Source organism: Caretta caretta, chromosome 8 (assembly GCF_965140235.1).
Source record: "Caretta caretta isolate rCarCar2 chromosome 8, rCarCar1.hap1, whole genome shotgun sequence".
Classification (NCBI taxonomy): domain Eukaryota; kingdom Metazoa; phylum Chordata; order Testudines; family Cheloniidae; genus Caretta; species Caretta caretta.
The window spans coordinates 103,777,691-103,795,858 of record NC_134213.1 but is presented as its reverse complement, the minus strand read 5'-3'; the positions used below and the strand labels follow the sequence as shown (position 1 = coordinate 103,795,858).

Genomic DNA, 18,168 nt, shown 5'->3' with positions numbered 1-18,168 from the left:
CAGTGATTCTGAGACATGGCAGCTGGAAATAACCAGTTAGGTTGGTGTGATGGGGTGTACTGGCCCTTAAAGACTAAAGGCTGGGGCAGAAGACGCTGTCCCAGGGATGTTGGTGTAAGCATGAGCTCAGGAGCTGCCCGAAACTGGAAGAGAAGAGGTGGTCCTGGGCAAAGGGGTAGTGGGGCCGGAATACCATTTTGGCATTTATACAGAAACTAAAATGGTACCCTCCGCACAGCGTGACATCGCACGCTGCCTCTGAGCACTGGGTGCGTGCTGACCGAGGAAGGAAGGCAGAGCCGGAATGCTAGGCTTCTGCTAGATAGAATAAAGGCTCCGCAGTCAACCAGCGTGGTGGAGATGGGCCCAAGCTATGGGGCTGCTAGAATGGACCTTGTGTTTGGGACGCTGAGGACTATTTTGAATTACTTTGGGCTACTGACTCAGTTTCCGGGGATGGCTGATGACTACCCTGAGAGAGACTGTACAGCACTCCTGAGGGGGCAGACAGAGGGCCCTGTGGAAACACCTCTGGCCACAAGAGAGAGTGAAATGAATGGTGGCCCGACTACAGTTGGCTATTCTATACCCAGCTGCCAATGAAGGTTCCCTACTCTGTGTTCTCTAGGGTTTTGTCTGGTCTGGTCTCCTAATTGACTCAACTATGGGGCTTTTTACCATGTGCAAGTTCCTCTGCATTAGGAATTTCCCCATACACAATAGAATCATAGGACTGGAAGGGACCTTGAGAGGTCACCTAGTCCAGTCCTCTGCACTCATGGAAGGACTAAGTATTATCTAGACCCTGAGAGGTGTCTGTCTGACTTGCTCTTAAAAATCTCCAATGATGGAGATTCCATAACCTCCCTAGGCAATTTGTTCCAGTGCTTAACCACTCTGACAGAAAGTTTTTCCTAATGGCCAACCTAAGCCGCCATTGCTGCAATTTAAGCCCATTGCTTCTTGTCCTGTCCTCAGAGGTTAACGAGAACAATTTTTCTCCCTCCTCCTTGTAACAACCTTGGCATAATAATGATGATATTCAGCCAAAATGGCCACAAAGCCAGCACAAAACAATTCAGGCCACTCACCACCTCAATTTCTGTCGATCCGCCCAAATCACTTTTAATGAATGACTTGCGAGGGGCAGACAAGCTTTCCTTGCATTTTTTTATTAGCTGAGTATGAAAACAAGCACTAACTATACAGAAAGCAAGACTGGCACAAGTGGTACATAGTATCATGCGGCCGCTTTTTCAAAATGAACATAAATTCTTGGTTTTTCTTTTAGCTATCAGAATAAATAAATATACACATGTTTGGGTTTGCAGAGAGTGGCTTCTAAAGCACAAATTGTTACATTACAGCTTAATTTTACAGCAGTTTGTACAGTACATAACTTTGATTTTTTTTCCCTTTAAAAGTCTTTGTTCCTTTGCAAGATATGTTTGACACACGCATGGTTACACTTTGGAGCTAACTGGCAACTCTGGTCAGTAGTCAAAAGGGCCATCAATACTCTTGGAGAAGAAATCCTAAAAAATTACTTTAAACTGCAAAGACGCATCTAAACTTCAGCAGCACACGGCAGCCCTTCTCAATAGCTAGAAAGGTTATGAAATGTGTGGCCATGAATAGTACACCAAACAGGAGATTAACTTCCTGCGGGGTTAATTAATGTCTTTATCAAACAATTTACAAATGGCTCTTTCACTGGGTGTGTAGTAGATCATCTAGGCTGGAAAGATGGTCTATTCTGAGTATACTACAAATATGCTGTATTCTCGGGCTGGGTTTTGTTCTCAGTTACATAGATGTGAATCTGGCATTACTCCAGTGAAGATGCTGGAATTACTCCAATTTTACACCAATACAATTGAGAGCAGAGTCTGGTTCCTCCTCCAGCTTTGAAAAGTAATAACTGATTTCGCTCCCCGGGGCTCGTAGACACCGATAAGATTTCATGCAAGTGGCCAATCCTGAACCTGGTTGACACTTTTGGGCATAAGTCAGCACAGGTCCATTGGAGTCAATGGAGTTGCAACTCATTTACGGGAGTGGAGACTTTGGCCTCTTTGTCTTTAAATCAAGGTTAAAGCTGTCCCTTGGCGTAGTGTGAGAAATCTGAGAACGAATTGAGTGGCTCTGGCCATATGGTCAAGTACAAAACAGTGGATCTACAGAACATCTGTTGAATATACAGAATGTTAATTGTTACTAGATTTGGTTTTGAATCTGATGGAGAATCCTTCCCAGTTGCTATGGTAGGATTCCTTCCCCTTTTCTCTTTCCCGAGTCTATCATTGTGCTTTGGTGTGAACCTCAGTCACTTAAGAAATAAATAGTTGTTTAGATGTATCAAACAACACAGGCTTTTTGTCTCCTTCCAGAGTAAATTGTAAAGACCGGCAAAGAGGCACACAAGGGGTAAAAAGACTAACACAGCTTGTATAGCCAAAAGGAAAATTCTCTGAATTCACTAGTTTTGGCTATATAATTAGACCTTTATATCATGGTGGTTTTGATTTTGGTTTTCCTTCATAAAGGTTTGTTTAATCCTTTCACACATTAAACTCCAAGGACCATCTTTTTGTCTCCAGTCTTTGTTAAAAACTCTGTCATGTCAATGAGAGTCTGATGCAATGCTCCAGGTAGAAAACAGCCCCAAATTCCCCACTTATGCCCATGCCACTTGGGTGTTTCCTGATCAGAGATGCACAAGTCTGTTTGGCTGCCATGGTTACAAGAACCTAGAACCAGCAGAAATTCTTCAGATGTTGAAATTTTTAAAGTAAAAAAATAATAATGTTGATGTAACATTTGCAGTTTTTTCAACCATCTGTAGACCTGCCTGAAATGTTTCAAATTGGAAATTTTGAATTTTTGGGGGGGAAAAGAAATGCAGACAAAATTTGCCCCTTTTATTTTAAATTCAGGAATTTCAAAGATTGTTTGCAAATAAATCCCCTGCCTTTTCCCCTCCCAACCAGCACTAAAAGAACCTTCTATGGTAGCAGGCCTACTCAGAATCAGCATTTCTTCTCTAACCATCTAATTCTACACTCTTTTACTTAAAACAAAACTCCCACTGATTTCATTGGTCCCAGGACATTTTCCTTGCATCACAAGTTAGTCAGTCTTACTGCAAACTCCTACTCTGCATTGTTTTAACCCTTTTACTCAGTAGTTTTCTCAGGTGGGATCTGATCCTATGAGGCATAGAGGCTCGCAGCAATTCACAGGATGGGCTCGTACTTGGAAAATCTATTCTGAATGCAAAATTGTAGGTTTTGGCCACATGTGGTGCAGAGGGAAGGTAATATGAGCAGAGCTAGAGGGGAAAACAAAAATCTCATGCACATTGACACAGTCCCCCGGTTCATATTCTTTTCATGGCCCATGTAAAATAGAAGTTGTGGAGATTCTGGAGGTCCTTGCCTAGTCATCGATAAGGAAGCCAGCATGTTCATTCCAACATCTATGCTATGCGTTTTGTTTGGGGAATATTCTTCTCCCCAAACAATTACATAAACCATAAAAGTTAATATTTGACCGTTTGCTGTGGACTACAAAACCCTGCTAAGTAAAAAAAAAAAAAACCAAACATTTCATTCAGCCCCAGCGTAGTGACACTGTCAGGGTGATGGTGGGAGAGGCGTAGGGTTTGTTTTTGTTTTTTTCAGTGCACTACTTCTGCTTGGAATGCTCGGACAACAACTTGAAAGCAAGATAAAGATATAGCACCGTCTAACTTGGGAGGTGCTATCTGCACTGATCATTACACTGTCTTCTACTTAAGTGACATTTGGGTCTTAGTATCTGCACTACATGTGATGTACACGTGGCGTGTCAACATCTCATGCGAACAAGTGATCAAAGGGGAAAAATTGTGAACCAGAAAATTTTGACCAGATCTATGGCTGATTTAAAGTGGTGGTGGTGGTGGTGGGAATTAAAAAGGGGGAAATCTTCCAAAAAGATCATTGAAAGTTTTCCTCAGTTTTGTTTTTGAAAATTCATCAAAACTTTGAAATTCAGTCTAGTTTGGTTGAATGTAAGAGAAGATGGAACAAGGGTACCAGATTTTGTCAAACTGAAATGAGGAGTGATTTGGAACAGGATTCTAATTTATTTGCATACCTAGATCTCCTGGGAGTGGGATACATGATCTGTCTTCCTTAGGTATTTATGGTTGTGGGCTACACCGGCAAATTTGGCATAGACAGTCCTGGAAATAAACAAAAATGTACAACTTGGAAAGATTCCTCCCTAGAGAGTGATGAAGATTGAAATTCTCTGCCCCTGGATCAGCTGCCATTAGGATTAAAAGAAGACCAGGAGTCTGACTCACTGTTCTGTTGCTCCAGTTTTATCCATGTGTCACTCTATTGATTTTAATGGAGTGACCCGAGCAGAGAAGGGAAGGAACTCAGTGCTCAGAACAGGACCTGTCTCTTGGATACCAATGCTATCTCCGGAGATAAATGGGATTAGATATGTAACATGATACACATAAGGTTCAATGGATTGCTACACTGCGATCTTCCTGAGGCAAGATGACAAGAACCTTAGGGAAGTTTCTGCTTCCTCTGGAGGACTGAGGGAAGTTTATTGTAGGGTCAGGTGGGTGTATCTGCCACACTCCATTTCCTGAGCTTGCTGAGGGCTACAGGCAGAGGTCGGGCACTGATAGATTTTGATCCTTGTAATCTTCTATGGTGTGTTTCTATATCCCGTAGCGTAACGATATTAGTGTCCTGACCTGCAAAGGGATGTCACTGACTCCAGTCGCACCATATCAGAATTGAATGTCATGTCCCTTAGGCCACCCTTCTCGATGTCTCGCTCTATCACCCTTCCTGGTCTGCCATCAAAGTTGGTGTGTGAGCATGAGAGGGAAGGAAAAAACAGCTTGAGTACCTCATCAGCTCAGTTCTGGGGGCAAAATTTAGCCTTGGGTGCTTAAAATGCTTTTCAGTTGCTCTGCTGTATTAAAACCATCTTCACACCTACCCACCATCATCCTTAGGGCAGGAGGAGTATGGGAGGAGAGGAAACAAAGAGGTAATTTGGGGGAAAATAAAATTAAAGCTCATATTTGGTGTCTGTCATTTTGGGTGGCAGGACCCAAGTGCTATAAAAAATAAAGACTGGGATTTTCAAGAAGGCCTCAGGGAGAGGGTGCCAATATGGTTTGGGTTCTTTGAAGATCCCAGACAAAATACCCGGTATAGAGCTGCATCTTGCAGCGTCGGTGACGTGCGTAATCCTGTCAACCACTCGAGCCGAATTAACATTTTCCATCAAAACGTTTGACTGAACTGAAGTTTACACAAACTTATTTCCACTTTTGTTGAAAATGTGTCTTCAATAACTCACCCCCATGGGGGAAAAGAGTTCTTGTTGAAATTTTTCAAAGAGGGGGAGGGAAATCATTTCCCAACCAGGTCTGGTCACCACTGGTAACTCACCGAGAGAGACTTTGAGCAGAACAGCTTGAGAGAGACTGTTGTAGTCAAGCAGGTTGTATTCTTTTTTCCACATTTAGAGAAGTAAGTTGGCCATTATCCTCTGTGCTAGTGTAATTGCACTGGTAATGGAACAGAGCTAGGCAAAACAGAAATCAATAAAAGCTTTTAGTTCATCAGATATCCATGGTGTGTATGTGTGTGTACACACACACACACACACGAATCACATATGGGCCAGATTTTAGCTGGTGTAAACTGGCATAGCTCCATTAACAGTATCAGCGATGATCAGGCTCATGTATAATTTCGATTCAGATCTTCAGCATCCCACTGGGTTGCAGGATGTCTGGATCTGGGATTTTGGTTTGGCCTTCTACCGAGAGGAATGGCCATTTGCAAAATTGAGATCCGCCTCTGGGTTTGGATTTAAGTCATCTCCTAAGCTCAGGAGTGTTCAGATCTGGGTATTGGTTCAGGTCCATCTCTAGCCTATCTGCATTCATTCTCTACTTAGTCAGTTTCTGAGACAAGCAGGGGAGCCCCCAGGGTTTGTGGTCTGAGGACAGAATTTGGCACGGAGGCAGTTTTCCTAAACACAGCTTGAATTAATCACGGTTTTGAGGAACCGCCATATAATGCAAATGGTGTATGAACACAGCAGGAGTTCATACCAACTTTTTATTGTTCTTTGTTGTCCAAGTTAGACCAAAATGCTTTTTTACACATCATTTATAAATAGCAGGGTGTACACTTCAGTGAAGAACAAAGCTGCAGCAACCTCGGTAAAAGTCTTGTGAATTTGACAAAATCCAGTGCTTTCCTTTTTCCTTGCTCTCTAACCATCAGAGCCCAGTGGCAAATTCTTTATCCTCTGTCTTCGAAGAAGTGCTTAAAAAAAAAAAAAAAGTCCCTACCATCAGGAAGTGCTTTAACAGGAAACAACCCTTTACATCATTTCCTGGTGTTTGCAGGATTGCTTTTAACGGCGAACTGGAGAAGATATGATAATGGCATTCAGAATCTTTTCTCTGAATTTCTCTTGCTAGACTCATTCAGAACTCTAGCCAAAAAAGCACCACCCACTCAGAGCTTGCGGGGTTTTTTTTGGATTGTAATTTTGATTCTAGCTACTACAAGTATAAATCTGAAAGGAAGGGGGAGGGAGGAAAGAGCAAAATGCTCCATAGTTCTGCATAAGGCATCACAGACAGCAACACACAAGTGAAGGATGTTTTCAACAATAGAATCTATATACAGTACGAAACTGGGGTGGGTGGGGGGGACTAGGTTTTCCAGAGAACAAAAACAAAACAAAAATCACAGTCGGCACATTATCACAGTATCAACGAAAGAGGGATCTTTCTGGACATTAGTTTTAACGTCTCGGTCCTCAGGAGAGTTTTTTAACATCTAAGTACATGCCCTCTTTCCTTCCTTATTAAATACTTCTGTGGAAGTGGGGGCAGGAGCAGTAAAATGGAGCGAGTGAAGAAGTAAAGGATTTAAAGTATCCCCCGAAAGGGAGCACCTTGATCCAGGTGGAGATGAGAGCTGTGTATTGACAAAAGAGCCACACGTTTAGTGCCAGCGGAAGGTGCCTTCTCTTGTGGCTGACGGTAGGGTGGGCATTCCCCTGCTGCCTTGCGGTCAGTTTGGTAAGGTGTCGAGTCCGAGGGAGGCAGCGTGCTGCTTTGCCCGGAGCCTTAGATTCTCAATACTTGTCGTTTTACTGTTCAGGGTAGGGAGGGAGCTAGACGCCTGCAAGATGGGCGAAGACCAGACCTGCTGGGCGTGGGAAAGCGACTGGTAATACGACTGGCAGTGGAGAGAGCTGAGGGGCGCCATGTTGACATTCATGCCCAAGTAGGGCATGGCCGATGGGGTCCCCATTTCAAAGGAGGAGTAATGGACCAAGTTGTTAGTGGCTGCCATGTGCTGGCGAAATTGCTCTTGGAGACGGAAGAGGCTCAGAGGTGAGGAGGAATAGGAGCGAGTCTGAGGCATGCCGCTGCTGGAGGAAGGCGTCACCGTGGCGCTGATGGGAGAGTCTGCGTTAGAAGACAAGATGTAGGGAGGGGGGTTAGACATATGTGGTAGCTGAATAGAACACTCTCCCTAAGGAGGGTGGTGGTTGAGGTTAGACATATGTGGCAGCTGATTTACAGAGAAGGAGGAAGGAGAGGGGTGCAGTGGACCTTTTATACAAACTAAGTTCTCTGGAGCAGGGACGGAGTATGCAAATCACCTCACACATTTGAGTGCTAATTAACCAGAAGCCAAATTGCAGCGAGGGTGTTGATGAATGAATTATCTGGACCAGCGTTCCTGTAACTGCCTCCCCTGATCCTTTCCAGGCAAGGCTCAGACAAGCCCATGGAAAGCGACAAAGTGGGGCTATTCTTGTGAAAACCCAATAGAACCAGAATGGAGCACTGATTTTTCCATACTGACTGTTCAGAGGAGACCTTGTTTGCTGAGTCCATGGTGGAGAAACCCAAGCAAGCAAGACTGGGGCCCTATAATACTCTTCCAAATGGCACCACTCAAGACACCTTTCAAGAGACCATTCAAGACACCTTTTGTCAAAATACAAGAATGGGAGGGGTGCAGGGTTGGGGATGTCATTCAAGGAAATTGAAAAGTGACCAATTTAAATCTGACCAGAAAGGAAATACTTTTTCCACAGAAGGCACAAATTGGCCTGGGGAACTAATTGCCACAAGATATCTCTGAAACCGAGAGATAAACAGGAGTCCCAAAAGGACTGAATATTCAAAATCAATAATAATAATTAATAATAATTTGGAAGAGGCATAAACTCTCATGTTTCATGTTATAAGCCAATCTCTAACTGATGAACACTAGGAAGAAACTTGCCATGGGCAGATTCTTCTATAGCTGCCCACTGCAAGAGCTGGCCACCATCAGAGTCAAGATTAGATGGCTCACTAGCTGGATACAGTCTGTCAATTTCTATGTTCCTCAGTAAGGGCCATCTCTCTATCCCTGTGGCCTTCCACTTCATTCTTGAGAGGGTTTACATGTGAGAAGGATGGACATATTTGTTCTGTTTAGTGGGGAAATGCATTGGCCAGGCATGAGCAAACCTGCCACTGTCTTCTCTGGAGAAAATAGGCCTGGTTGTCTGTCTTGCAGGTTTTGTGGTATATTCATAACAAGCTCTTGGAGGGCTAGGATTTGACACCTTTCTGACCCTTTACAAGCCATTACAGTCCATCAGGAGAGGAGATTCTGATTCCATACTATGAACTATTTCTGTGCTAAACTCTTTGGTCATGTTTGCCCTACTGGGTCACACACAACTGGCACCTACCTCATTAAAGTGCCTGGCAGACCTGGCTTGCGAGAGGGAGCCAGGTTTTTTAGCAAGTGTGTATTCCCCAGGGGGCATTTGGACTCTTATCCAATGGGGAAGTGTGTGCCCGGTATGCCTGTGAATGGCATGCTGTCACTGAGCAGTGTTCTCCTGTTCTCATCTAATCTAACAGGGAGATCTCAGCCCTCTCTGCACTGGGACCCCATGTTACAACAGAGAGGACCTCCCTGCATCGCATCTAGACATAAAGAAAGGAAGAATGGCCATCACACACCTGGACCAGTTTGTTTTCCTCCCCGGGGATGGTGACCTCCCGCTTCCAGGCTGGGGGAAGCCCATGATCTAGGGCATATCATACTGCACTAGCCAATACTCAGCCTCTGGGATTACAAATGCTTGGCTCCCAATCTGGCCCTGTGACCAGGCCTCCACACGCACATTGACCCTCACCTGCTTTTGGACTGGCTATCTTGCAGTTCAGAGCCTTGCTCTCCACACCGGGACCTTTGTCTGCTTTGGACTCCTCCAAGGGGTTCTTAAAGTCCTCCTCTCTGTCCGTCTGGTCCTCCGCTGCGGACTCGCTGGCCGACTGCTCCGACAAGGTGAGGTTCAGCTCCGTGCTCACTGCGCTCGGCTGGCTCTGTGGCTTGTCTGTGTCAGGGGTGGACGTCTGGCTTTCCAGCACAAGAGCTTCTGTCTTCCCCTCGCCGTGGCTCCCTTCTGAGTCCTTCTGCTTCTGCAGCTGCTCCTTCTGGAGGCTGCGCTGTTTCTTCCGGAATTTGGCTCTTCTGTTCTTAAACCAAACCTTCGTAGCGCAAACAGCCCCAGGGAGACAGGATAAAAACCCCAGTTAATGCAAAAATCAAAAAGTCAAATAGACTGGGATTTTGAAGAGAACCCCAGGCACCACTGCATTTCAATGGAATTTGGGGGCCTAACTCCCTCAGATATGTTTAAAATCCCAAGACTTAATGCTGGTTCTTTAAGAAAACACAGCTCCGTCAAGAAAAAAAAAATCACATGTGATGTATTAAACCATGCCTGTTACCCACAGACCTGAGATATTAAATAGGTAGAGAGCACAATGTTTCGCTAGCTTTCCAAAAACAGCCTATATCACGTTAATTTGTACCAAAACTACACAGAAACACAGTCAGAATAAGTCATACTATAGAGGACATACATATGCATTAATTACTGCCAACACTTTAGATAATTTGTCTTGAATGATTAGCTGAATGGATTTAAATAACAACAACCTCTTATGTAGTGCTTTTCATCTCAGTAGATCTCAGAGCTCTTTACAATGTAGGTCTATAGTCTTATCCCCACTTTACAGATGGGGGAACTGAGGCACAGAGGGGGGAAGTGACTTGCCCAAGGTCACCTAAGAGGCCAGTGGCAGAGCTGGGACTAGAGCCCACATGTCCTGAGTCTCAGTGTTCTGTACACTAGAATACTCTAGAGTCTCTAGACTGTAAGCTGTTTGGGGCATGAAGTATGTGCATGCATATTAACTAGCAGTAATACCTTGATCCCTGAGTGTGGACTCTAAGTGCTACCACAAAACAAAATGATAAATTTTGCAATTTAACTGATTTTGTTATATATGTTGTATGCAAGCCCCCTCTATGATGAATGCACCTCTGTTGTGGTATTGTGGTGTTTCGAGACTGAACTGGGAACCAGGTCTCAAGTGGTTTGTACCCTGGCTGGGCCAAATATATATCATCTGTGTGATGCCATGTCTCACATTAAGATATCTGGTCTAATCCATTAAAGCTATACAGCAGGACATTTGTATCTGATATCATGGGACATTTGACTCTAGTATGCCAGGTCAGGTGGTGAAGGAAGTTTCCTTGGTGGGAATTGAACCAATAACCCTTTGGAGCAAAGTCAAAGGTTCTTACTCCTAAGTTACAGGAAAATATCCAATTGCTAATACTCGTACAACCTCTGTTCACATGGTGTGTGTGTGTGTGTGTGTGTGTGTGTGAGACCTTTTCAACACAATATCCCAATGTATCTCAATTTGGGAATAAATTCAGGAGACAACCTGCTCAAGATTGTAATTCGTAGATTCCAAAGCCCGAAGGGACCATTGTGATCATCTAGTCTGATCTCTTGTTTAGCCCAAGGTTGCAGAACTTCCCCCAAGTAATTCCTAGAGCAGATCTTTGAGAAAAACATCCAATTTGAGTTTAAAAATCAATGATCGCGAATCCAGCACAACTTTTGGTAAATTGTTCCAATGGTTAATTGCTCTTACCATCAAGAATTTACACCTTATTTAGCCTGAATGTGTTGAACTTCAACTTCCAGCCCCATGTTATATCTTTTTCTGCTAGATTGAAAGCTCATGTCCCCTTCCCATTTGTCTCCATTAAGGCTGGCCTGCTATGTAGCGCCTTAAACCCATACTGGGCAGGCACTCATACTACCATTAAGTCATGCGACACATTCGTATTTGTAGGGCTAGGTGAGAAGTGGTTTTCCCATCCCACAAGGATTTGAGATTTTGAAGAATATTTTCACCTCAAATTGTGACAAAAAGTCCATCTCAAATTTTCAGGAACAAAAAATAAATTCAGCTCAGGTCCATCAAAATGAGGTTTTGTTTGGACAATTCTGTTTTGGTTTTGATTTTTGTCCTTTCTATTTTCCTTTTTTAAAAGATAAATTTCTCAAGAAGAGTAATGTTGATCCAAAACCTAGAACTTTTCAAATTTTGTTTTTTTGTTTTGAAAACATCTCATTTTGACAATTTCTAAGCTTTTTTTATTATTATTTTTTTTTAATTCAAACTGAAAAACCCCTCATAACCAACCACCTCTTTCAAACAATTTCAATTCGGATGAATTGGCAGTTTCCACTGCAAAAAGTTTTGTGAAAAATTTCCCGACCAGCTCTCGTTATTTGTTTCACTGGAGGAGAACAGAAAATGTTGGACAGATGGTCTGAGATGTTATAAATATTGACATGGTTGGGAGGGAACAGCTGGAATTACTTGTGCTCCCAGGCCTCTGAGGATGCCAGAGAAACAGTCATATAAGTAAATAAATAAATAAGTTGACTTTTGTGGCCATTTCCCCTCCAAAGAGAGTTGGAAGCACAAATGAAAGCCAGGGCTACCCTCAGACAACACAAACCCTCAAAAATGTGTGTGTGGATTGTTTCTTTTGCAGCTCCCTGAGTCTGAAGGAAAGATTTAAGTCCAGTTTTTGCTGCAGAGAAAACCCTCCTCCTTTGGTTACTATGGAAGCATTTTGAAAGAACTACAGATCAAGCCAACCCAGTGGGCCCTATTCGTATAGCTCTTAAATAGCCCTATTAGATCAAGCAAGGTAGAAAGTGGATACCTGTACTCTGGCTTCTGGTAGGTTGGTGCACATGGCCAGTCGTTCCCGCATCACCACATCTGGATAGTGCGTCTTCTGGAAAGTCTTCTCCAGGGCTTCCAGTTGTTGGGCAGTGAAGGCTGTGCGGCTTCTCCTCTGTTTGCGATGCTGGGATCCATAACGGGCCTCCAAAATGATGTCTTGAAATGTACAGCCGTTGGAAGACAAGAAAAGTGGCCAATTTAATTATTGGAATTTGCATGTTGACATCTGAAATAAGGCCCGTCACTGGCACGAAACAAACAAGGAGGTGGGGATTGTGGCCTAAAGGTGGAGCAGTTCTCCCAGTGGCCCTGATCTTGTTCTCATTGAAGTCCAACTAGCTTCAATTCTGCAGAGTCAGGCTCTGTGTCAATTAATGGGGTGAGGACATGTAACTCATAAAACAGCTGCCTCTGTTTTGTTTTGTTTTGGGGGTTTTTTGGGGTCCAGCTGTTAGGAGGCACACTGCTGTCAGAACTAGAGGTCACTTTGGCTTTTATTGTCTCTCATATATAGCTTATCACTGTCCTCAGAGCACTAAGTTGGAGAGCCAGACTTTAAGGTCATGGGCCCTGATACAGGAAAACACATACACATATACTTAAGTCCCATTGATTTCAATGCACAGGCTTAAGTGCTTTTTTAAATAGGGACGCTTTAGTGAAAGTAAGCCTATATGTTCCCATCCTCTCAACTCCCCCCACATCAACCCATGTTCTTTGGCAGGGTAATAAGTCTTGTGGATAGGAGGGAAGTGGTAGACATGGTATATCTTGATTTTAGTAAGGCTTTTGATACTGTCTCACATCACCTTCTCAGAAAAAAACTAGAGAAATACAACCTAGATGGAGTTACTATAAGGTGGGTGCAGAACTGGTTGGAAAACCCTTCCCAAAGAGTATTATTAGTGGTTCACACTCAAGCTGGAAGGACATATTGAGTGGGGTCCCGCAGGGATCAGTTTTGGGTTCTGTTCTGTTCAATATCTTCATCAGTGATTTAGATAATGGCATACGGAGTACACACTTATCAAGTTTGTGGACGATACCAAACTGGAAGGGGTTGCAAGTGCTTTGGAGGATAGGATTAAAATTCAAAATGATCTGGACAAACTGGAGAAATGGTCTGAAGTAAATAGGATGAAATTCAGTACGGACAAATGAAAAGTACTCCACTTAGGAAAGAACAATCAGTTGCATACATACAAAATGGGAAATGACTACCTAGGAAGGAATACTGTGGAAAGGGATCTTGGGGTCATAGTGGATCACAAGATAAATATGAGTCAACAGTGTAACACTGTTGCAAAAAAAGCAAACATAATTCTAGGACGTGTTAGCAGGAGTGTTGTAAGCAAGACATGAGAAGTAATTCTTCCGCTCTACTCCGCACTGATTAGGCCTCAACTGGAGTATTATGTCCAGTTCTGGGCTCCATATTTCAGGAAAGATGTGGACAAATTGGAGAAAGTCCAGAGCAGAGCAACAAAAAGAATTAAAGGTCTAGAAAACATGACCTATGAGGGAAGATTGAAAAAATTGGGTTTGTTTAGTTTGGAGAAGAGAAGACAGAGAGAGGACATGATAACAGTTTTTAAGTACATAAAAGGTTTTTATGAGGAGGAGGGAGAAAACCTTAACCTCTGAGGATAGACAAGAAGCAATGGGCTTAAATTGCAGCGAGGGCGGTTTAGGTTGGACATTAGGAAAAACTTCCTAGCTGTCAGGGTGTTTAAGCACTGGAATAAATTGCCTAGGGAGGTTGTGGAATCTCCATCATTGGAGATTTTTAAGAGCAGGTTAGACAGACACCTTTCAGGGATGGTTTAGATGGTCTAGATAATTACTTAGTCCTGCCATGACTGTAGGGGACTGGACTAGATGACCTCATGAGGTCCCTTCTAGTCCTCTGATTCTGTGTCTCAGAGGACATACAAGACCAACAGGGTGCTGATGGGAAGGAGTTAACCCAGCTAATTGGACTTGATGCAAAAGATGGATTTTAAAGGGACCCCATGCCAACTTAGGTGTGACCCAAATTTGAGATTTTAACGGTTGTTTATAGAAGGCTAAAGTTTGCTAGACAATTTCAAGGACAAAAGGGGCTTAACTTTTATAACCTGGTCTTCTTTTTAGCCTCCATGTTTTAGAGGACTCTTTAAAATAACTGTATAGAGAGATAGAGAGAGACAGACCTGGTCCCGAAGAGCTTACTTTTAAAATAGGCAAGACACACAAAGAATGGGAGGGGAAACTGAAGTGACTTGCCGACGTTCCGTGACAGAACCAGCTCTCCTGAGTACCAGTCCGGAGTCCTAGTCACTGACTCACCCGTCCTTTCCAAGCAGATGAGCTCGTTAGGTGTCTCAAGGATACAGATTATGCCTTCAGTTTGTTTGTGCCCACTGAACTGGGGATGCAAAAAATTAGGTATGGGCTGGAAAAAATCAGGCCTCTCGATTCTGCCACTAAAAGCTCAATAAATAAGAGGGGTTTATGAAAGCTACCAGGAGTAGACATGTGTTTAGGGTTGGTTTTTGAAAAGTCAATGAAAATGAAAATAGGCTGGTTTTATTTTAAATTCTGCAACCCAAATGCAACACTGTGGTCGTGCATGGGAATCAGAGCTAAATGGAGCAGTAGTGATTCCCGGTCTAAGATGAAGTGCAAAAGAAGTAAACAAAGAGCCTGAATGAGAAATACATTTGATTTTTTTTTCCTGTTTAAATTCCAGCTTTAATAGTCTATGGCATCATTTTTAATACAGCTAAGAATGTGATCGTTCAGACAGAGGGAATGGACACACTAGAAAGCAAACCTAATTTTACACAGGCAGAGTAAGGCTCTTGTTTTGCGGGCGTTGCTATTTATGTGAGCTTTTGTCGTAAGTCCCATGGCATGAATGTAAACAATAAAACAAAGCCGGCTGTCAGGCCAATCCCAGAACCACACAGTTTGGTTCCAAATATGTTAGTTAACGAGCGTAGCAAATGAGCTTTGCGTTATTTGAATATTCCAGTTCCAAACTTCCAGCTGTTTCATTCTAGGCCAGATTCTATGATGCTTCCCCAGACTATTGCCAAAGTAAGAGTGGTTTTGGTGACCCAGGGAAGGCTCAATCAGGCTAAAAGTTTCCAGAAGAATACAAAACAAAGAGACCTCTGCATTCAAGGAAGCAATGAGTTATTAGATGCCAGTAATACAGCCAATTTTGTAGGAGAAGGCAGCAAGTATCCTTTATGCATTCAGAAATACCTCACAATGCTGCCTGGCTGCTTTTCTGAGGAAAGGAATATTCTTTCAGGACAAGAGATCCCTACAATATTTTTGTTAAGTCCCATGGCATCTAACTTTAATACATCGGGTATCAAAACCAAGGAGGAGAGACCATGGTTTAACATCTACCGGCTGGAATATTCCCAACATTCCACAGTGGAGGTTAAACCTGCCAGTTTCTCAGAGGTGGTGGCTCAAATATTTAATTTGGCTACTAACAAGGATCTAGACAACAATTATTTCAATGCTTTAACTATGTTTTCAGGTTCAGTGCAAGGAGGAGATTATGAATTGCAGGTGAGGCTTTGCAGTTACAATCTGAAACCTCTGTTTTCCAATTTAAGGTTGTTTGCTTTTGTGCTGGCTTATTCCTACTGTCCCCGGAAGGCAAGTGTGATCTATAACCCTGCGCTAAAAGATATTCAGTGGTAACAAAATGTGAACTAAGTAATCACATTTGGAGCCTGCTTGCTTCGGTGTAAACTGAAGCCAGGTCCCCTCTGCCGCCCACCAGATTGGTGGAAGGTATATTTGAATCCGAAGAGGACAGTTTGACTAATTTACTGAAATTATCCAGATTAGTTCTCTTTGTTAACAAAAGGTTGAGATAAAATAAGTAGCCAGAAACCAACTTGAATCTTTGCTCTGAATATCAGTGAAAGGAGTCTGAATAGCTTCCCCCCGCTGATTTCAGCCACCCCTGTGTTTGCCTGTTTGATTATAGCTAGGGCCAGAAATGTAAAACCACAGTGTATGAGCTAAGCTGTTTTCTTGGGATTTCCTGGTCAGAAGCCTTCCAAGAGATCCTTATTCTGTGTATTACAGTAGCACCTTGAGGCCCCCAAGTTTACTCTCTGCTATATAAACACCTAGTGAAACAGTCCCTGCCTCCAACAGCTTACAAGCTAAATAGACAAAGGGTAAGAGGTGAAACAGGCCCACGGAAGGGAAGGTGACTTGCCCAAGGTCGCGGAATCAGGCCCTCCTGACTCCCAATCCTTTGCCCTCTTTAGGGGCGAAAGTGGGCCGGTATAGTGTGCCAGTAAGAAGCCGATACCGACCCGTACCCAGCCGACGTTAACATCGCTACTCCTTTTGCCCCCCCACCCCCTCCCGGGCCGCTCATGGATGGGGGGCAAAAGGGGCAGCTGCCCCAGGGCCGGTGATTTAAAATAGCCCAGGGCTCCCAGCCGCCACCACCATGGCAGTGGCCAGAACCCCAGGCAGCACGGGCCAGGCAGCGCGGATGGGCTGGCTGGAGGAGGCTGACCCCCCCCAGCCCCGCCTCTTCCACTCAAGGCCCCGCCCCTTCCAGGGGCCCGGAGCCAGGCCCCTGTACTGGTAAGAATTTAAGATTACTTTCACCCTGGCCCTATTGCAGGGGTACTCAAACTTCCTTGCACCACGACCCCCTTTCGAGAACAACAATTGCTACATGACCCCAGGGGGACCAAAGCCTGAGCCCACCTGAGCCCTGGGCAAGGGGGCCAAAATCCGAGCCCCGCTACCCTGGCTGGGAGAGCCAAAGCCTGAGCACCATTGCTCCGGATGGGCGGGGCCAAAGCCCAAGCCCAAGGGCTTCAGCCCCAGGAGGGGGGCCTGAAACTTGAGCCCTGTCGCCCAGAGCTGAAGCCATTGGAGTTTGGTCCCAGACCCCAGGAAGTCTAACACCAGCCCTGGCGACCCCATTAAAATGGGGTCCCGACCCACAGTTTGAGAACCCCTGCCCTATTCACTAGACCACATCACCTCCATGAGATGTCTATCCCTCATTTATACGCTCAAGGACCAGGGAAACACCCAGATGCTTATCCAAAGTTCTTGAGATTCATCTTCATCTAACCCTAGTTTATCAGTGAGTTCTGGCAGTCAGCTGGAGATTGCCTAGTTTTACTTACAACTTAGCAACTAGTTTTTCATACATTCTTGCAACACAGGTCGGGATGCAATTGCCCTCCAGCTGCCGCTCAGCAAGATCTGCCTTTCCATGCCAAACCCGTTAGATTGTGAGCTCTTCAGGGCAGGCCCCCCTAGCAACCGCCACATCAGGGCATTATTATTACTGTCCATGATTTGTACTGCAGTTGCAAGCAAGTGACCTCCAACGAGTCAGAGCCTGCACTGGGCACACACTACACAGTCCCTGTCCCACAGGGGACATTTTCTTGTCTGCTGCCCCTGCTAACTTTGTCCCATGCCTCCCGACTGTCGTCCTGTCAAGCCAATAAGTGGGGTGTCTTGCACTGCTTAGTTCTCCTTTCAGTATTTCTACAGTGCTGTACATTGATACAGTGCTTTACAAAGGCTAGATGGTGACATGGTCCCTCTTCTGAAGCTCTTACGCTCTGATATAGATGTACCAAACCCCAGAGCGACAGATCGGGCAAGGGATGCTCTGGAGGGATCCAACATCAGAAGTGCTGATGGGAGAAGAGGGTTTGCAGGAGAGCAAGCCCTCGGTGGGACAAGGGCTTCAAGTGTACGAGGCAACATGGTACCACGTAGAGAATAAGCAAGTATCTAAGCCCGTCGGGCGAAATTCACCCCAGGGCCGATGGCTGGCACAAGGTCAATGCACCACTCCAATCCCACTTCCGCTCTGAAATAGGACATAGATGGGGCACTGGGCCTCTGCCCAGGGTGAATTTCACACTAAGGACCTAGTGGGTCTTTAGCGGGGGCCTCGTAGTTTGTATCTGTGC

The 18,168-nt window shown here is 44.4% G+C and overlaps 1 protein-coding gene across 1 annotated transcript in view; it reads right to left on the bottom strand.

Moving 5' to 3' along the window:
• Positions 1-1,156: 1,156 nt before the first annotated feature.
• The window catches only part of DMBX1 (diencephalon/mesencephalon homeobox 1), a 38,769-nt gene continuing 21,757 nt past the window's right edge, over positions 1,157-18,168 (bottom strand). The window contains exons 3-5 of the mRNA XM_048862657.2: positions 12,171-12,349; positions 9,259-9,613; positions 1,157-7,519 (exon numbers count right to left, since the gene is read on the bottom strand). Coding sequence (XP_048718614.1) covers positions 7,119-7,519; positions 9,259-9,613; positions 12,171-12,349 — 935 coding nt within the window. The 3' untranslated portion in view covers positions 1,157-7,118. The remainder of the gene's footprint in view (positions 7,520-9,258; positions 9,614-12,170; positions 12,350-18,168) is intronic.